Raw genomic sequence first — 22,222 nt, 5'->3', positions numbered from 1 at the left:
AAAAACTTTGTTTATGTCACAAACATGTAAACATAACAGTTTTAAAAAGGTTAAAATTAAATATATTTTCAACTTCAAAAATATACTTTATAAAATTAACTTGTATTTAACATATATTTTAAATATATTTAGGCAAAAAATTAATTTTTGCCACATGGGATGTAAAATTAGAAATTTATTTGCTTGTCCTTGAAATATATTTTGAAATATATGTTGACATATAAAGGTAAATATTGATAATAAAGATATATATAAACTAAATATATTCCCAAATTCAAAAATATTTTGAATTGAGCATAACATTCTACAAAATGTATTTTGCATATATTTCAAATATATTTTTGGCCAGAAAAATGTATTTTTTTGCCATATGGGTGCGTCCAAATATCCACACTTGCAGTCTTGGCCACTCGAGAGCGTCTGCTCGGCTGCCATCTTGGATTGGTCAACCAATGCACCCTCCCTCTGCAGTTATTTTTACTGAGGGAAGGTGTATGCCTAACTACAATTACTCCCCATGTTTTTACCAGATTTTCACACAGATTGATTACACGTAAGTAACATTAGTTACGATGGCATAATATTATAAATGGATACCAGATCGCTTGGGATTTCCTTTCACATGTAAGATTGAACAATAAGTTATTTTTCAATACTGCGCCGGTTATTGCAACCATAAACTGCACAAAATATGGGCATAGTTGCTGGCTCTCCGTTGAGGAGACCCAACCAATATGGCAGAGATACTGGATTACATTCAAGCACGTCATGAGGCATTATGTAGCCTATATTATGTCTATGCTTAAAACTGGCAAAGTGCAGTGGCCTTAAAGGTATAGTTCACACCAAAATGAAAATTCTGTTATCGTGTTCTCATCCTCATATGGTCTAAACATTTTCAGTTTAAGGTTTTTTTTGATGCTTCGGAGCAGTATTCAAGGCTAAGTGTATCCCATCATGCATCATGCTCTGGATGTAAATTGTAAGACTTTTGCCCAAACCTCTCAGAAACTTTTAATTGTACGTTGATAAATGAATACTTTATGACATGTTTTGGTAGTAAAACGGAGTGTCGCAAATTTCTCATTGGTGCAAACATTGTTTTGTATTTTGTAAATCATCAAACTGCTTTTATTGCATAATTAGAAACAACACTAATTGTGTCATTTATTCAGGGACTACTGAATAAACAATAAACTGAATGGTTTAATGAAGCTGCATGCACAAAATGAAGAGTTTTTTACAGGTGCAAAGAATTCTGCTTCTGAAAGTTTTAAATAAGTAGAGATAATAATCTTTTAGGTTAACCAAATGTTCATTTCACAGTGTTTATGTGATCGTTTTATTTAGAGAAAAACTTTTTTTTAAACTAAATAAAAAATTAATATGTTCTGGTGCAAATTGCTGACACTTCCTGGACTGACATTTTTACACTTGCTATTGCCAAGTGTGTCCCATCGGGTGAGTAAGGTCCTGTCCCAACTGACGCACTTCATGTGGACCTTTGGTCTCATGGCCTTAAATTGCATGTGCATACTTAGGTCAAAAGTTTGTAGGGTTTCCCATCTGTCATTTATAGGCTCCACACGCTTTTCCAACCCAGAAGTCCTTGCGAAAGACACACTGATGGGCAACTTATATTCCTATTTCCGGCGTGACGCTCAAGTCTGTCCCAAAATACGACTGCACTACATGATGTCATCAGAAAGTCCTCAAGTCCTTAGTGTGCCATTTGGGACAGGGCCTCAGTGGAGGAGTAGCGGCTAGCTTTAAGTGTACATCGGTTGTACACTCATTATAGCGGCGGTGCATTGTGGGGTTGAATGAGTGCCCTTGATAATGTCCACCATGATTTCGGACACCACTAAAAATTGATGTTTCTTTAAATAGTGCACTATATAAGAGTATAGGCACTATTTCAGACACAGCCAATGAATACTGTTGTATGTCGCCATCTTGTGGTCATTGTTAGACAGTGTGATTATGGAGTAAAGAGTAAATAAAGCAGACAAATCAAAGCAAACCTTACCTTAAGTTTTTGTCTGTGTTCAAATATTGAAAAATCATGAATAAAAAGTGTTATATGTGCAATCTGAGCAAATGTATGAATAAATCTGTGAAATGAATAAAAGGCTGCTAAATGATGACGTGCTGCTGTAGTTTTGTGTATGTTCTGCATGTTTGTATTTGTTCGGTTGAGTTTTCTGATGGAGTGTAAACTTACTGTATGTACATGAATGTGTAACAGGATCAGGATGGAGGGGGGGTGTCCTATATTTGGTGGTGTCTTCAGTTCACACACTGATTTCTCTGGGTTGTGGGAGGGGAACTAATTTTAGAATCTGCTGTGAAACACTTTTTTAGATGCAGCCTTCGCCTGTCGGCCTTCACTGAACTTCTGCAGGACTGAATTACGTCTTACAGCACTGGAGGAAACATTCCTTCAACATTAGGCCTACATGATATCACTGACACAACATGTGTAAGAAAATATCTCATCATTCATTTGTTGGGTTACAGTAGAATCTTAAAGTTTATGCTTTCTAAAGTTGGGAAAATTAACTTCTATTATGATTAATATTAAATAAATCGATTATTAAACATTGTTTGTGTTTGTTTTGTGACATCATAAATTATACAGTAATAAGTGACATCATAATGACATCATTTTTAACCATATTACTCTTTAAATGACATCATATTATTTGACCTCACTGTCTGCCAGAAAAAAAGGATACAAAGTGAATCAAAATAAAGAAATAAATAATAAATAAAAACATACATTAAACTTTTTAAAAATTAAATTATGCTAAAATAAAACTGTATTTAGGTTCAGTGTTTTTCTTGCCCTGATAAATTTGGGTCCTGTAACTAAAAGCCTTCAATATATGTGATTCAGGACTATAACTACACAATCAATTTTAAAGCTTCACAAGAAGAAGAAAAAATCAAATAGAAAAGTATGCTATTCCTGTTATATAGTGACAACTTTATCTCTAGACTTTATACTAATGTATTTGAAGAAATATTTTATATTTAATGTTAAACATTGCTAATACTTTATAATTTATAATAACATGTTAATAGACAGGGAATGTCTGTGTTAGGGGGAACAAAAACATAAAAGGAAACTTTGTAGAATTAGAATTTTTGTTTTTGAAAGTTGAGATTAATTCAACATAGTGGGAACTTACCAATTAAAATAATGAAATAAATCAAATATATGTGTTTGTTTGTCTTTCTGACTTGCATGTAGGATAACAATGCATTGATTCGATTGTAAAATAATAGTTTTTTTATAAATATATTAATTAAAGAACATATAAACATCATTACAGAAAAATCTGGACAGAAAAAAACACATAAAACATTTAAAAGATGCCAAATACAGACTTGTAGTTTTTTACAATCGATAAAATAGACAACTTTAAGAGACTTCATTAAGAAAACCTTGTGAGGCGATTTTAACAATCTATATTTATAAATTAATATTTGCCATACAAGATGGAGAAATTGACCAAATTCTTAATATTTTTATCATCACTCTCAAAGTAACAAATAATTTCTTTCACATACAATGTAATGACTGAACTCATTTCAAAGGACAGAAAAACTATATTTCCAAAATATTTTGGCAATCAAAATACAAATGACATAAAGACCCCTCAGTACTATTACAAAAAGAGCATTCTTTCCAAATGTCCATAAACAAAGAGACCAACATATTAGTTGGATATATTTTGTGTAATATCTACAGATGAATTCCTCTTACACTATTTGAAATACAAGATTTATAGGGCAGCCGTGCTTTACTATAATTAACATCTCTTAAAATGTAATTCCAAGAAAATTTCCCTCTTGGAATATTTTTTCATTTTTTTCATGAAAAACTTTTTTAATATCTTTATTAGTGCATTTTTTTGTCAAATATATTTTAACATTTATAAGGAAATTGAGAATAAAATGTATAAAACAACTTAGAGAGTATACAGCATGTACAAGTGTGTAATACAAATATTACATTCATTTTCAACAGGGGACCAAAGATTATATCACAGTGTTTTAAGCACGTCAATGATTTTTGTTATTTAACATTTTCAGAGACAACATAAAGATGTCAAGTTCCACAATGAACAATATAAACATTTGGGTTGAATGACCTCTGTGTACGAAATGTGCTACACAAATAAACTTGCCTTGCATTGCCTATTTATATTAATATTTTGCCAGCACTATTAATAAATATATAATTATATATTTATATAAATATAATAATACATAATAACATCTTTTAATGTTAAATAATTTTTGACTTTAATGACTTTAAAAACAAAAGTCTGCCAATTCTAACCCAAAATTTTGGACACAAAAAAACAAATGAGTCAGAATCTTCTTCTCACTTTTGCAAAAATAAAAAAAACTTAAATAATCAATATCAGAGTATTTTGAAATTAATGATTAGATGTAACATTTTAAAGTGCACTTTTTTGTTTTATTGGTAATACAGTATTTAAAGGGAATTAACCAAGCATTCCTTTGGCAGGTACATTTTCTGCTGCTATTTTCACATCATATGTGACGTCACTTCCTGTGGGATGATGCCATCGAGGAACTGACTTTTTAAAGGGATAAAGTGAACAATATTCTACTCTGAAATGTAGATTGAATTTTTTTAACTAGAAACATTTACGATACTAAATATTTATACATGCATTGTGATATCATAAAGACACTTTTTAATTTCGTTGCTTTTGTTTTAATGACAGAATATCTGATGATTCATGATCTCCAGGATCTTTAATAGAAACATCTGACCTGTTGTTTTCAGGCAACAAATATGATCACAAATTACATAACTTTTCATTTAATGACGGAGTCTGTTTTATATTAATTTTATAAAGTAACGTTTTCAATTTTTTTCTCATTAAGTTCAGTTTTATGACGGGAAAAACAGATGTTGTGGTGTCAAACTATTATGATATATGGGGCATCAAAGTGTAGTAATGACACAAATCTTTCTAAATAATTCTTCACTGACAGAGATCTGTCTGTCAGGCCCCTCAGAGGGACCCGGTGTGGGTCCAGCCCCCGTCGACAGCTGTTCGCGTGACTTTGGCAGTGTGTCTCGGACCCGGTACCATGGCGTCTGGTGAGGAGGACGCAGCCGTCGAGGAGAAAGAAACCAACAACAAAAAGCGCACGAAAAGCGCGATAGCCACGGCATGGCTCACCTTCTACAACATCGCCATGACCGCCGGGTAACGTAAAGCGCGTGAAAGTTCGCCTTTAATTCTCTACTGTGTGCGCGCTTTCGTTCGGTTTATAGTTTCATTGTAAAGTCGGTTCCTGCTTGAATAAGCTACTTTAAGATGGCATTAATCGAGTATTGCGTTAAACTGTGCCTGCGATTTTGTTGTTACGGTGAGTTGTAATAATATAACGGGGATTTCCTCGTGCTCGTTTATACCTAATACGGTTGACGGGCGCGCGCGTTTGCCGCGGTGATATGTTTAGACGCGCGCTGACAAAGCGCAGTGAAGTGCTCGATAGACAGAAGTAAAATACGTACAGTAAAGCTTTATAATAGTTGCTTAATGCATGATTGTGAAGTTGTAAGAGTAAATGAAGAGCGGACTGTGTGCATTTTAACATAATCCTTTATTAGAGGGTGAGCAGGGCACAAACTAATGTAAGGGTTAATTGTAACACGGCAACTTTATATATTTGCAATTTGTGCTTTTGGTCTTTTTCTCTCAATGTCAGATGATCTCCTGTGAATTTGTAAAAAAATTTGTGTTTTTGGTCTTCTAATGTTTTTTTGTTTCCGATTTCTAAGTTGGGTGTGTAAGTCACCAAATCCAACATTATATTATTTGAATCACTGTCTTGTTACCTAAAACATAACAGCATTTTGAAACATGCCAGCAACTCCTAGTAACTGATAGCTGGGATTATGATTATGATAATAGAAACCATTGTGAAAATACTACTACTGTGTCTTTATTCTTCATTTTATTAAATCTTATATTTTAGTTAATATTTTGAAAAAAATAACAGAATTGAAGCAGGACCGATGATCATGATGTTCTCCAAGAAGGTCTGAGAAGAACATCTTCAAACAAAATCTGAGCTTTTGTACATCGATGATGTTAAAATGCTTAATTTTACAAAATGAACTATATTTGATTTTATTACATTCAAAATTGTGAATTCAAAGTATAATTCATTTTAAATAATTAAAAAATAGTTTATTTTAAAGTGTACAAATTCTTAAAACTTCATTATGAAGTTACATTTTCAATCCCAGATTTTCTGTGTGTTCTTAGACCTAAACACTTAGTATTTAAATGACTTTGCAACAAAGGTTGTAATACCAAAAATATTTTTACATACATGATATATACAACACTATATCATATTTAATTAAATAAATTAGAAGTAGCTCCTGTAACCCATCCAGTCTCCTTTACAATATTTGAATTGTTTAAATCTTGTCTGGTGTGACTCTTGAGGAACTTTGACTCAAAAAAAAATAATATTTAGCCTAATTAATTATAAGATTTATGTATTTTGATTGCATATACAATTTCAATCCATTTGGATGACATACTTTTTATCTAAACAAAGTAATAAACTTTATGTGATTGATATGTGTCAGTTTATGCAATAGTATTACTGAATCCAATGTTTTAAACGTCCAGTTTGACTTTAATTCTGTCACATGTTGATGTTTTATTAAAAATGTTTGGTTACCATTATGGTGATCAATGTTTACTTCAGTTTGGGCACTGACTCAAATAAAAGATTATGGTGATAAATGTTTACTTCAGTTTATAACATAAACCAACAAGCAAAAAAGTCATTGTGATGTGGTTTAATTCCTTATAATTTTATAAATATCATGTAGCAGTCTGACTGAGTGGTCAATAGGTCAATAGACCAACCAAAAAAAAAAAAAAACTGATTACCATAATGGTAACCAAACATCTACAGCTATAGTCATGGCAAGAATCAGTTAATCCATACACAAGTTGTATTCAGACAAGTTGATCCATACATAGGTTGGTGGAGGGATAATTTGGCATCTCTAATTTGCATAACTTGCATGTTTTTGGCCTGTGGGAGGAAACTGGAGTAAATCATTGAATTTAGTAATATATAACTGACACATATCAATCACATAAAGCTTATTAGTTTGTTTAAATAAAAGTATGTCATCCATAAGGCAAATGCAGAAATCTCTGAATGTCTTTGTTCTAAGAAAACATCAGATGATGCTTTAGCGTTTCATGCATAACACCAACCTTAAACAGGAACTCTGCAATGACAGAGTAAACATTTGCTCTTTATCAACATGCCATTGTCAAACTGAATGTGTCTTGAATGAATTGAGTTGAATGTGTTTATTTCTGCAGGTGGATGGTACTGGCTGTTGCAATGATCCGGTTTTATCTTCTCAAAGGCACTCATAAAGGCTTGTACAAGAGCATCTCAAGAACACTCAAGTTTTTCCAGACACTCGCATTACTGGAGGTGAGATCATCTGCCTTTAGTCACAAGAAACAGTAAACATGTTTATTGCTGGTGTACTAGTTAAGGGTAACATTTTACACTGTAGCATTAGTAAATGCATTAGCTAACAATGAATGATCAATATATTTTTTCAGCATTTACTAATTATTTTCAATGTTTGTTAATGCCAATACAGTTGTTCATGTTAGTTCATTGTGCATTAACAGCTAAGTTACAACTTTTTTATTTTATTGATATATTAGCAGTGCTTGCCTTGAAGTAGGGAAAATGTTCTGGTACTTTCTTCCACCATCAATCTTTATTGGTGTTTCTTGAGAAATTTCTCTCATCTCATAATTTATTTTGTGTTTGTTTCAGATTGGACACTGTGCAATTGGTATGTAGTAATATTTTTCTAAAGTGCTTTATTAAAGCTGCGGTCAATAATTTTGTCCCTCTCTATTCCCACCTCTGTTTGAACTATAAAATTGCAGTTATTTGTAAAGTAATTTTCTGTACAGTTATACATCAGCATGACAAAAGTACATCGTAAAAACATACTGAATATCTGTAAAAAAAAAAAATTATCTTAACAAATAATATATCTGCCGCTTTTGTTCTGTCTAAATGAAAACGTAAATGTTTCAACATATAGATGTCTCACCTGTTTAAATAAAAAGTTATCTTTGCTCCAGTATTTAATCTCTTTAGATGTTTTAAAGCACCGCTAATATTTTATCTTCTTTTTGCACGAACTCGTGTAAGAATGGAATAAATTGACATATTTACATGCAGTTCCCCTTCACCAGATGATCGTCGTTTGAAACTTTACAGATTAAACACCGCCATCTAGCTGACACGTTTAAACTCTAACCAATAAGCTACAAACTAACTATCCAGAGGACATACATGTGATGATGCGGTCTGGTCCTCTGCTTTCTTTTATGGACATGATGTAATCCCATAAAGATGAATGCCTTTTTAGAACTTTTCCTTTTTAAAAGTGCTTTGCGTTAGCAGCGCAAAAGGTCATGGGTTCAAACACAGCAAACACACTTACTACCGTACTAAGACTTGTATTTTATAAAGAAAATGCTTTAATTTAAAAAACAACTTTTCATAAGTCTATGGGGACCAGTTTGGCTTCCCACACCTTTTCAATACTTTTCATATCAGTACCATAATAAACCTGCAGTCCATCTGGATTTAATAACAGTTAACCTAGACTCGTTGTGAAAAAAAAAAAACACGTAGCCTAATAACATTTCAGTAACAGTAGAAGTCAGCCTCACAGTAAACGAGTGTAGTTTATCAGGTTGCGTCAGTCCATGTCAACTTGTTTATGTGTATTTGGCGCCACCTACCGCATTTTTGTGGGTCAACAGTGTGATTGACATGTAAAGATGACATGTTTTTTTCTGTAAAAAAAAAATTCGGGACAATCTGATAATAAAAAATATTGTATAGGTTGTAAGTTGCTTTCGATAAAAGCATCTCCCAAATGCATAAATGTAAACCAGGATAAGGTAAGGAGGCGGTACTTTAAAATAACCAAGTTCTGATCATTGTTATCTGAAATTATGTCATGGATTGCAGCTTTAAATATTTAATTTCAGTTGTATATACAGCTATTGGAGGGTTTTTTTTGTATGTTGTGTTTAAGGAATTGTGCGGACATCTGTGATTGTGACTGGGGTTCAAGTGTCGTCTCGCATATTCATGGTTTGGTTCATCACAAACAGCATCAGACAGGTCAGTAAATCAGACCTGAGAGTTCAACCATACAAGTGTTTCAAATGTGTAGCCGATGAAAACTCATCTCTTTCTAAGAGTCTTTTATGTTTTTCTTCTTCTGTTTCTTTTTCCCATCATGTGCTCAGATTCAGAATGAGGAAAGCGTGATTTTGTTTGTTGTCGTTTGGACGCTTACAGAAATCACTCGCTACTCTTTCTACACTTTCAAGTTACTCAAACATCTGCCATATTTCATCAAGTGGGCCAGGTGACTGCATTTCCCAGCATGCTTTGCTTCCCCCAGCATGCTCAGTAATCACCAGTACTCAGCTCATTTTAGTTCTTTGAACTCATGAACATCATGTTTACCGTGTGAAGTCTGTTTAGAGTATTTTGTTCCGCTCTCTATCATCAGATGTAGGTTAGTGGAGGTACAGATGTTCTTTGTACTTCACATGTTTCAGTTGTTTTGCATTTAATCTCTGAGTCTTACATACTCTAGGGACATAAATACAGTAATATGCAAATCATAAATTTTACCTTTGGGTGAATTATTAATTGAATTAAAATATATACAATCAAATCATCTTTTTATCACATTGTTAAAATATCATGCCCCCGTATTATAACAAAGTATTATTACTCACACGATTCTGATGTGACCTAACTTAACTCACAGTCCTTTACAGAATGATGTCACTAAAAATACACTATGATGTTATTTAAAATATCTACCCCGTGTGTTTTCCAGATATAATTTGTTCATCGTCATGTATCCGCTGGGAGTGGTCGGTGAGCTGGTGACCATATACAGCGCTTTACCGTACGTCCGGAGGTCGGGCATGTACTCGCTGAGACTCCCCAACAAATATAACGTCTCCTTTGACTATTATTACTTCCTGATCATCGTCATGCTCTCATACATACCACGTAAGCACTGATCTCACAGTCAAACGTCTACCTGCATGCTAACATCGCATGTCCAAACTAGGGCTGCAAAACGATTAATCGAGACTAATCATTTTCAGCGGTGGCGTCCAGTGACTTCTTTTTCGAGGGTGCACGATGCAAAGCTTGTCACAATATGTATGTAGCCCATAATGTGTGTGGCCTGTCATGTCAAAATAGGTTTCTTTGCGTCATGTGAACAAATGTGCATCACGTGTCTTGTCAAATTAAGTGCATGCAGACGCGTCTAAAGGGTTTATGATAAAAGAGACGCTCGAGTTTGCCAGATACTCATTTAGGCACTTATTTTGACTAGATGCATGATGCACATGGTTCACATGACGCAATGAACACATATTTTTACATGACGAGCCACACACATGACACGGTAAACACAATACATATATATGATGTAAAGAAAAACGTTTATTCTGCAAGCGATTAGTCGCGATTAATCGTTTTGCAGACTAAGTCCAAACACTGAATGATTATGGTTATGGCAGCATTTTTCTTATATCATTGTTTTTTGTTTATTACTACTGTTAGTCAAGAATTCGTTGAGTTGATATTTAGTTTTCTTTGTGTCTCTTTCTTTTCTACCCTGAATGCTGTTTTTTGCTTCAAAAGCTGGTTCACGACGTTATTGAATCAGTGCGTTTATTTGCCAGGACATAATAAATTAATGTGTTTTTATTTCATCTTTGATCTGTTTGTCTCTCAGTGTTTCCTCAGCTGTTTCTGCACATGCTGCGTCAGAGGAGAAGAGTCCTTCACGGAGAAGTTATAGTCGAGAAAGATGAATAAAAATAACCGATCAATAAATCAATAGAGCTACACTTCAGATTTATGCAGCAGAATCTCTCCTCAAGTTTAGCGAAAACATCACAGCCCTTTACGTCTTATATAGAAGAACTCACGACCAGCATCACAACCGCAACTGCCCAGGATTTGGACTTTTAATGAAGACGCCTCATCTGTTTCGAACAAGACCTGGATCAATGATTTCACCCCTAGAGTGGATTTATACCCTTGGACTGGATCTTAGATTGCTACTACCCTGTACCTCGGATGTAATCTCACAGTCTCCTCTTTGATATCCTTCATTTGGATTTATTTATGTTATTGGCTTGTTAATATTAGCCCTACAATACCCATCTCAGGTGAGAAGGATAGTATGAAAGATGTTGCTCAAAATAATAGCTATATTTCTACTAGCAATGGATAAGGGTTTAAAAAGAAAAACAGGTCGTACATCTTTTTATCACTAGTCTATTTCATCAAACATATTTCACACAACAGTGAATTTTTTATAATTTAAATAAACAAAGAACTTGACATATTCAAAAGTTTAATCTGAATTTTTGGAAAACATCATCATAACATTATTTAAAGTCACTGCAAAGTTTTCAAAACTCTTAAGTGAGAGAAATAATCTTCAGAAGATCTGAACGTATCGTGTGCAAGAAGGTTTCGTTTTGAAAGAAACATTGTGTCCTAAGCAGATGTGATGCTACAAGGCTCCAGAAACACACAAATTCTGCTGTCATGATGCTTTTCTCTGTAGTATTTTAGCATTTTTATATCATTTCTAATGTTTCCACAATTGTCATCTCCTTGACCACCTAAGCAGGATTTCACAATGGGTGTGGCTAACCAACTCAAGCTAAACTGTTGTCGATGCAGCTAGTTAGCGGTTAACCCGATTATCCTAAAGCTTGTCCCGTCACAGCCGGTTAGGACGCAATGTACCAGTTCAAAACGATGAGAAAACACGTTGAACTATTTTCTACATTGTAATCTGCACTATGATTTTATTTTATTTTGCTGCTTCAATGTTTACAATGCTAACTAGAGTCATTCAACAGGTGAAGTTTGTACAGGTAGTTGTTTAGAAAACACGCGGCACATGTTCGTTTCCAGTGGCGGCTCGTGACTTCCTTTCCGAGGAGGCACGAATGCGAAACTCGTCAAAACATTGTCGTGTGCAGATCTTTATGTCAAAATATGTGTTCGACATGTCAAGTTAACCTATGTGCATTGCGTGTCATGTCAAAATAAGTTCCTGCTACAGATTATAACTCGCGTTTGCTAGGTACTCGCATATTCTCATGTGTAATCAGAGTTTGGTGTCAAGTTAGTGTCTTGCGAGACCTGACCATCGCTTTTATAATGAACCCTTTCAACGCGTCTGCGGCAGGCACGTATTTTGACTTGACACGTGATGCACATAGGTTCACATGACGCGTCAAACACATATTTTGATGTGATGAGCCACACACGACCCCCCGAACACATCTTTTGTTTTTTCAGAGGAGGCAGCGGCCGGCACTGTTTGTTTCATTAACACCGAATGCTTATAGCGCATCTAGCGCTCAGACGTCCTGTGTTGCGTTGTTATTTTTGTAAGAAACTTGCGTTTCGTACGCTATCTCAACGGTGCTACATCATTTGAATCTTCTGTGCAGCTGAGGAGAGAAAGAGATGGACTGCAGGTGATGAAACCGTACAAATGTGAAGACTTCAAATGCACATTTTCATGTCATTTAATTCAATATCTGGCAATTGTACTGAATGAAGGTCTTGTTGTCAAACATGAATAAAAAAAAGAATAAAAGTAAATGTTTCAGCATTAGTATTGCACTTATTAATACAAAGAAAATAATCAAAGTTCAAATGAAATCATTCTGGAAAACAGAAGCACTATTTGGTTACAACATTTGATGACCAAAAATACACTGTATGGGTCAAAATATTTTTTTATGCCAAAAATCATTAAGATATTGAGTAAAGATCATGTTCAATGAAGATATTTTGTAAATGTAATACCGTAAATATATCATAAATGTATTTATCATTAGTAATATGTGTCACTAAGTACTTTATTTGGATTTTCTCAATATTTCGATTTTTTTGCACCCTCAGATTCCAGATTTTCAAATATTGTCCTTTCCTAACAAATCAAGAGTTTATATGTTAATGCTAACCGTATACTGTATGTCTAGCTTATTTCATACAATAAAAATTCACATACACAATTCATTAAAACAGGTATATAAAAATACAAAAATATAAAACTATAATTTTTATCTAGCTTTTTCTTCCCTGTAAATAACGCTATTCAACGGTTAAAATATGTTCTCTGGTTTACACTTTATTTAGCTGGTTAATTCATACTGAAGGTTAATTGGGTTAGTTTATGGTTTAGCAGCTTTGCGTAGCTTTAACATATAGTTTCTTTAAACCTACAGTACAGTAGTGATGGCAGATTAAAGTGGAAGTCATTTCCAAACCTGAACATTCTGGTATCGCTTTCTTATCCTCATGTCATCCAAAACTATAACTTTGTTTCTTCTGTTGAACATTATGGTGAATATCCCAGACGCATGTGCTTTATCTTGAGGACAGATTTGTCTCTGGCTCTTTTTGGTGCATTCACGAGAGAAGCGGTCATTTCATTCATTTCATCTAGTTCAGAAATGAGACTAATCTGCTTTTCAATAATCGTAATAATCTTGAAGAAGTCAATATTATCAGTGTTTTTATCAATACCGTAGCACATAAGTTGTAGTAACAGAAGTAATGACGCTGTATGAGATGGAAAAGAGACATTTTCAATAGACGATATAAAGTCCCATGTGTTCGTGAGGAAGAGCGATTTCTTTAAGATGACAAAATCGTACGCCACCAGCTTGTACCTCTATGGCAGTGGGATGAGTCCATCACATCGGTGTCGTCGATGCAACAACATCTCAATCTTCACACAGCTGAAATAAACAAAGCATAATTGTGAGACAATACAGATAGATGCAGACTCGACACACACGTACACAAATACTCACATTGATCTTTTTTCTTCTCACAGATGAGACTATGGAGCTCATCGCAGTAAAAGTCGTTCCATAGACCTCCATGTGTGATTCCTGCACAGTCTTCACCTTCCTCATGTCCATGACCCCAGTTATCAGGCTGACCAGACCTCCAATTCCTACACAAACATTATGTTATGGCTTATGGACAACACATAATATTAGTTTTGTTTATGTTCATTTTCAGTGTGATTATGTTGAGTGGTCACTGGTGATAAATTGATCGACTGTATGTGAAAAAGACTTCTGAAGGGAATATAACAGGTGGTAAACATCTTATTCAGTCCACGGCCATGTTGATTCCAAACCGAGGCTGTGAGGGATAGACGTTCACGGAATATTTTGCTCATTTATCCGTGTCCTTATCACGTACCACAGCCTTTATTTTTTCCGTGTCAGTTTCACGTATTGGTTACTCAATTTGGGGTTTGGGTTAGGATGTCACTTTTTTCATGGATTTTTAAACAATTGTCGCCTGATGTTAGGGTTAGAGTTGGGTTTAGAGTTGGGTTTGGGTTAGGATGTAATTTTATGTTACAGAAAGTCATTCTAACCCCAAACCCAAGCGAAAAAGGTAAGAAAATAGGAAAAACAATTGAGTAACCAATAAGTGAACTGACACAAAAAAGAAAGTCTGTGGTACGAAGCCTGACAAATGCGGAGATCCGTGACAATGACATGGATAAATGAGCAAAATATACCTTCGACTATAACACGGAAATTCGTGAGATCACGTTGTCAAAAGGACACAGAACCTCAGAAAACGTGGATTGTTAAAATGAGAAGGGACATATGACCATAGTGCATTGTGTACATAATATCTGATTTGTATATTAGCTAATCTTTTCTTTCTCATGTTGTAAGCATGTTTACTTTTCTTTAAAATAACAATATAGCGCAACATTACAATATTTTATGACAACAATTAACTATACATCTCCAGTTTGTATAGATCATGAGAGATTGTCACATGTATTTCTCTGTTATGTTTTTTAAGACTTAATAACTTTTAATAAGCTATTTACGCGATAGTTCGTTGTGCAACTATTGTTAGAGGTAAAACCAGTCCTTCCAGAAAAACGCTGAGTTTTTTGTGATTGTTGCGGGTAAAAATCCTTGATCTTGAGGCACATTTTTTTTAAAAATGCAATGGAATGTGTGGGATATTTATTCTTTTGCAGCTTTTCAATGATTTTCACATCACATAATCACGTCACTTCCCATGGCAACAGGGGACATGGCTGCGCTTGTGTGAAGTAAATGCAACTTTTTTTTAACTTTCTGCTAAGATATCTGTGATTTTTGCTACAAAAACGTGGGGATTATGAAATCATGCAAGCCCAGCATATTTTGTGCATGAAAATCTGCAATTTATGCAGGGAAATTGCGGTGTATTTGAAAAAATGCGGCCCCTGTATAAATATGCGGACTTGGGCTGATTATGCGTTGAATCATGCGATTTTTCTGGAGGGACTGTAAAACCCCCAAAGTTATATACAAATGTTATTTATTTAGAAAATAAGCCTGCTTCTGTTCATTCTGTTCAACGTGCTTAAAAAACAATGTGCTTAAACCGTTTTTAACGTATTCATGCCTTGCGTTTTTTGTAATCTGAATTGGAGATATGTATTTAGTTATAGGACTATAGTGTTTTAAAGAAAAGTAAGCATGCTTAAAACATAAAAAATTAATGATTAGCAAACATAATGAACAGCATCCCGATACAAAACAATAAGTTTAAAGCACACCCTCTGGACATCCATCCCTTACAGCCTCAGACTGGAATCAACATGGCGGCAGACTGAATAAGCTGTATGACTGGATACATTCGTTGAGTGAGATCTTAACTTGAACTAGAAATCAACAATTGTTTTGTGTGCTTTAAGTTTAAACTTATCTGTGAGGAATAACATACGTAAAAATGGGCACCGATCCGTCCACCCATCTCCAAACTTTCTCCTCCAGTCTGTCTGTAAGTCCCAGCCAAAAATATCCTCGACCAACAGTGTTCAGATGCAGCCAGCGCTAAACATGCCAACATATAAAAGGATCTTCACAAACCCTCCAAGACTATTACTAAAAATTAATAAGTTAATATATTTTGAAAAAGTTAAAATGCTTTGGCTCTATTGGAAAATAAGTATTCATGCAGGATCTTTTCCACAATGCTCAGATTTATCATCTCGTAATGTTTCTATAGGAATACATTTGTCCACTCACCTGTTCTTCAACATCACTGATGATAACCATTGAGGAAGATATATTGTTGCAAAATTTTTGAGCGTTCTCAAAGTTGAGAGGTACAATGTAGAAGAAATAGCAGCTGTCACGAAACCCCAACCAACCAGGAGGACAACCAGATGATTCTGTGAAAGTGAACGAGAGCGTCTGTTTTACAATAGGATGTCTGACTAGATTGAAGTTTAGGTGCATGAATACATGTGGATGTTCATAAGACGCATTCATCAACATTGTTTTGTTTGGTTAGACTGTGTAGAAATGGGTAAGGTTGGGCAATTTTGATTGAAATTCATATTTCAAATAATTTTTTATGCATTGTATTATAAGCCTCATGTGAGATGTCAGGGGTTTCAGTGGTTTCCTTCCTGTTTGAAAATATACAGGTGCACAACATGCCAGCCGGTTGGGAACTTATGTCTGACCTACACATTTCGAGTAGAGCTTCTGTTGTAAAGACGGAAAGTCATATCAGACCATACTGATATAGACGCTATTTTCTTGTCACGTATCCCGCTAGGGAAAGTACAGATATATGACCAAACCTCAATATACAACCCAGCCGTAGAAATGGGTGTTTAAATCATGCAGTGATTTGTGTTGTGTGTATATTATGCTTGCCTTCCTGAGAATAAACCTCTGATGTGCGTCTCTGCTGGTGTGTTGGTCCCACTTTTACTGCTAAGGTTTTCCCGGGAGGGCCTGGAAACCCTGGTGGTCCCGGATCTCCCATTGGTCCCGTTGCCCCCCTGTTTCCGGGCTCTCCTGCTGGACCTATTGGTCCACGAATTCCTTCTGGCCCCTGAAGACCCTGAGGCCCCGGTTGACCATCTTTACCTGGTAGTCCCGGGGAGCCTTGCTCTCCCTTGGTTCCTGGAGGTCCCGCACGGCCTCCCGACCCTCGTGGACCCTTTGGCCCAAGACTTCCCCGTAGTCCTGGCAGACCGTTTAACCCCGGGAATCCAAGAGGTCCAGCTATTCCCTTCTCCCCTCGAGGACCAGGTAGACCTGCCTCTCCTGTGTCACCCTTCTCCCCCTTCAAACCTGGAGGACCTGCTTCTCCCGGTGACCCTTTATCACCGCGTGGACCCCTTGGACCAGGAGGACCTGACAAGAGACGGCAGCCACAAGTTACTACGTAAACCTGTCTGAAATACCTTGTCACAGTCATTGAAAGTGGGTCACAGATCAAACATTGTAAACTCTAGCAGCTGCACATTTTTGCACATTTCTGTTACTTACCCTGTAACACGGTAAAGTTTTTGATAAGCTGAGAGTGTTTGCTGTCGACCAGTTTCATTTCTTCCGTAATGACGGACAGGCTGCTGACCTCCGTATCGAGTCGAGCTGCGAGGTCATCTTGTTTTGACCTCAGGGTGGAAACGTCTGTCCTCACCTCAAACAAGGTCACATTCAAACCCACCAGAAGATCAGAATGTCGTCCAAGAGTGTCGGAGCAACTCCTCAATTCACTCAGCTTTCTGTTGACCCCTCCGAGGAGCTGTGTCGAGTAGCTTATATTTCCCGTCACTTTGTCTACTTCTTCTTCCATCGCATCCAGCTGCTGTTCGATGTGATCGAAGCGTGCACTAGTTAGGTTTCCAAAGTCAAGCTGCTGGTCCAGTAACGCGCGCAGGTTTCCTGCATTGTTATCGCTGAGCGTGCTGATATTCAGGATCTGTGTAGATATGGTAGAAAGCTGAGCACTTAACTCTTCGAGTCCATCGCTAGAGCTTTGAATCTGGGCCAAGGCGTTGCCTTGTGCTTTCCCCAGACTCTGAATCTTTTCTCGAAGCCAGTCTGCATCGCTTCGAACGAGCTGCGTGTCACGTATTAGCGCCTGCGCATCGATGCGTACGTTTTGCGTGTTTTGACCTGCCGTCTCGAGCGTCCGCTGCAGCACTAATGCAATTCCATCTTGCCGTGTTTGAGTGAGATTGAGGCGGTCGATCATGAACTGCAACATACGTTGCGTATTTATATTTTCTTGCACTTTTTTTTGCAGTTGTTCAGTGCGTTGCTTCAGTGCAGGTGTGGCAGCAGTGACAGAGAATAGCGTGGCATTCGCAGAGTGCACGGCTGATGTTTGAGCATTTAGCTGGGAACGCAGTTGGCCTTGTGACAAACGCACATCCTGTGAGGAGGACTGCAGCTGTTGCAGTGCCGCTGCATTGGTGCTGACGTGCTGCGTGACTGAAGTTAGCGTGTGCCGCAATGCCGATAACCCAGAGCGAAATGTCTGTAGCTCAGAGGACGCTTTCTCAGTCTTCAGACCTGCCTCGTCATCTGAAGAACATACAGAGAGTTGGGGAGGAGTGGGAATATTAAGAATTAATGTAGTCCAACAGGTGCTTTAGAGTATAAAAGATAAACCTGGTTGATAAACATAAGCCAAACTAACTTGCTGACTCCATTATAGTTTTAACAGCCTATAAGTTAAATCAAATTTTATATGCATTGTTAACTATGCATATTTTTATCACCATTATATACCCTATAAAAATCAGAAAATTCTGTCATCATTTACTCACTCTTTTTAATAACCAAACAGGTCTAGGCCACCATTCATTTCCACAGTTTTATATTTTCCTACTATGGAAATCAATTGTGCCCCAGATCTGCTTGGTTACATTCTTTAAATCAAACATAACACACGCCGTTTTGGCTTATCTTATGTTAATCTTGAGTACCTATAGAGTATTATTATATCCTTCATATATCCGAAGAGTCTTTAAGTTTTATCAGATTTAGGTCGTGCGTCAGTTTGAGTTGTAGTTCAGTAATGGGAGCGGAGAAAGACGTGAGAAAAGCTATTCGGCCCGTTGTTGCAAAACTGCCGAATATACAGAAGTTAAAGCCGGAGCAAGAACCAGGTTTGCTAAGTTTTGTTGGTCTGATTATTCGGACTTGTTGTTTCCGGCCGGTTTCGGCGCATGATATACGTCACAACCACACGTTAGCGATCGCCTATGGCAGATCCTGAGTGACTCTGGGCAGATCCAATAGTTTTAAACTTCAACAGAGGACCCTCCTTAACGGAAGTAACGCTTTGCAATGGAGCGTGACCAGGCTAGCAAAATGATTAATCATGAGTAATTGTTTGCAGAATAAAAGTACAATACAATACAATACAATATTTATGTGTATATATAAATACACACACATGCATGTATAATTTAAAGATAAAAATCTATCTATTAAGTATTTATAAATATATATAATATAAATTATATAAAAATGTATATGCACAGATTTCTTAAATATCTACTATCATCTGTGCGTATTTATAAATACATAATTATTATACACAGTACACACACATACAGTATATGATGTAAACAAAAACTTTTATTCTGCAAACAATTAGTCGCGATTAATCGTTTTGCAGCCCAAGTTTCCATAAAGCTCGCTTACTTGGAAAACTGAACAAGGCTTTCTTTTCCTTACATCCAAAAACACACTTCTACTTTCTTGATATAAAACAAAGAAATTGTGCAGTGATGCTTAGAAGGAACCATGATAATGAGTACCTCATTCTCACTCTGATTGACGTGTGGGTTTGCTTTACCGGGGGGAAAGTTCCCATAAAATGAATATGGGGTAACTGATATCAATATGTAACGATTACCCATGTTCGTAAAAACTTGTAGAAACTTGTAGGAAAGAGGAAATGTGAGTTTGGCCCAGAAATACTCTGTCACACGCTGAACTGCTTTTTTAAAGCTTTGCGTTTGTTTAACATGAGAGTGTTAATAAGTCAGAATGCATGAAATAACATTAAACCGCCCTTTAAGATATCTTAATTTGTGTTCAGCAGAACAAAAACATTTATACAAGTTTGAAACAACTTGAGAGTGAGTTCATGATGACACAGTTTTCATTTCTCGGTGAACTATCACATTGCATAAACATTTTTAGGACTTTTAGTGATTTTACTTAATGAAAGTTATTTGTGTTGTGAGGTTACAGTTTTATAAAAGCTATAAGGTACTCAAGGCTGTGCTGTATCGCGATAATAATGCAAACACAATGCTGTTCAGCCATTACTCATTCATGATACAACACAGTCTCTCATACCTTATTGCTTACATTTATTTTCACCATATTATTCTGGGTTTTTTTTTGTAATGCTGCAAGTTTGCTAAAAGGCAAAATTGTGACAGGCGCTACAGAAGTTACTTTTAATTAAACATTTTTAATGTTGGCTTGCCATTGCACTCACCAAGACTTTTTAAATTGGTCTCCATGGAAACGATTTTTCCTCCATATCTTTCCATTCCTTCAGTGACATCATCCACCTTTCGGACCACTGAATGTGAACATGAATGACAACATGTGCCCTAAATACGTTTCTTAACTCTAGAGATTTATGTAGATTTAAAGGTTTGTGAAATCAAAATGTATACAGTATATTCATTAAAATATATGAATATATATATATATATATATATATATATATATATATATATATATATATATATATATATATATATATATATATATATATATATATATATATATATATATATATATATATATATATATATATATATATATTGTGAAAAGGCTGAAAAAACAGAGCTAAACAGAAGAGACATTTTACATTTACATGTAAGCATTTAGAAGACGGTTAAATCTTAAATGACGTACAAAAACAACAGAGCGATTCGTCTTAGGTAAGCAGTAGTGCAAAGTTACTTTCATCTTACTATGTTCCAACAACAAATCTTTATAATATTTTATTTGATATAATTGATATACAATATCTTATTTTTGCATAAAGTTGCATACTAACTGTAACACTGGCATCTGATCTGGTGTTTGGAAACAACACCATCTGCTCTCCTTCATGACTTCACCACGACTGGGTGTTCAGCCAAGTTGCTCAACACTAAAAAATTTAGATTTAAAATCTGTGTTTCTGACTCGTACATCACATCGTAAACTTGTGTGTTTTACCTTTGTAGCCCAGCACAGCTACAGCGATGGTCAGCAATGTACACAGCACATACAGCAAGATAACAGCGCTCTTAAGAGCCCATCTGCTCTTACATTTACTACATTGACTTCCCTCCTGGATACCTGATGTTATACACAAAGACAAAATGCTTGAAAATAACAACAAGAAGAAGCTCTAAACAACGCTTCCTACATAATTTTAGTGTATTTTACCCACCAAACCTCTTGTATCCAAATGACTGAACATCATCCTCATCGACAAACTCATCTATGAAACAAAGAGAGGTGGCCAACAATAACAAATGCTCGTATGTTGACATATTCAAAATGTGCTAAATACTTAAGCAACTTTGTGGAAATCAGTCCTTACACAGCACAATGTCACTTTATTTTGATCTGATTTTCTCTTTTCACACAAAAAATTGAACGGCAAAGTATTATTTTACAGCAACATACTTCAGCTAAACTATTAAAATACTGCTATTGTGAAAGCAGATCTTTGTGTGTCTTACCTTTCATTGTGATTGAGACGACTTGGCCTTTCAAGAAAATTATATAATCTGCATTCAGTGTTTCCAACAAAGTTGTTTACCAGCTGTTTTCACAAAAGCAAGAAGTTCAGGCTGTTTTCTCTGCAGTCTTCAGTCTTGAATGCTCTCGGGTTTCCTTCTCTTTCATTTGTATTTGTAATTCAAACAGAGAAAATCTCTTGCTGTCACACCAGCCTCTGTGGCGCTGATGGCGTTTGTCCTCCTCATGCACTCGGGTTCGGTCAACAAACCACAAAAATGTCAAACAGAACAGGAAGTTTCGAACCCAAACCCTTCAGACCATATCTTTTCTCCATCAGCCAAGATGCACAGTTTTCTTCTGTCGAGAGTGAAAGAAGACGTGCAGAGCGCAGAAACAATGCTGATGGTTATATGAAAGGCCCTGCTCGAGAGCTCAGCCCCTTGTGCAACATC

General features: G+C 35.9%; 2 protein-coding genes across 2 annotated transcripts; one reads left to right on the top strand and one right to left on the bottom strand.

Moving 5' to 3' along the window:
- The first annotated feature begins 5,053 nt into the window (after positions 1–5,053).
- hacd1 (3-hydroxyacyl-CoA dehydratase 1) lies at positions 5,054–11,723 on the top strand. Its single transcript, XM_065261816.1, has 7 exons — positions 5,054–5,258; positions 7,416–7,533; positions 7,891–7,909; positions 9,176–9,264; positions 9,393–9,514; positions 9,998–10,176; positions 10,916–11,723. Exons 1-7 carry the CDS (start codon positions 5,140–5,142, stop codon positions 10,996–10,998), a joined length of 729 nt encoding a protein of 242 aa, XP_065117888.1. The 5' UTR covers positions 5,054–5,139; the 3' UTR covers positions 10,999–11,723.
- Positions 11,724–12,719: 996 nt separating this feature from the next.
- On the bottom strand, positions 12,720–22,219 carry LOC135743914 (collectin-12-like). The gene is made up of 10 exons (XM_065261812.1): positions 21,770–22,219; positions 21,475–21,525; positions 21,258–21,380; positions 20,521–20,607; positions 17,541–18,584; positions 16,920–17,405; positions 16,281–16,426; positions 15,976–16,085; positions 14,034–14,179; positions 12,720–13,958 (listed from the first exon to the last, which is right to left on the bottom strand). The coding sequence occupies exons 1-10, from the start codon at positions 21,774–21,776 to the stop codon at positions 13,951–13,953; spliced, it is 2,208 nt and encodes a 735-aa protein (XP_065117884.1). The 5' UTR covers positions 21,777–22,219; the 3' UTR covers positions 12,720–13,950.
- Between the last annotated feature and the right edge of the window lie 3 nt (positions 22,220–22,222).

The sequence above is a fragment of the Paramisgurnus dabryanus genome, chromosome 2 (assembly GCF_030506205.2).
Source record: "Paramisgurnus dabryanus chromosome 2, PD_genome_1.1, whole genome shotgun sequence".
Lineage (NCBI taxonomy): Eukaryota > Metazoa > Chordata > Actinopteri > Cypriniformes > Cobitidae > Paramisgurnus > Paramisgurnus dabryanus.
This window is presented reverse-complemented; position numbering and strand designations above follow the sequence as displayed.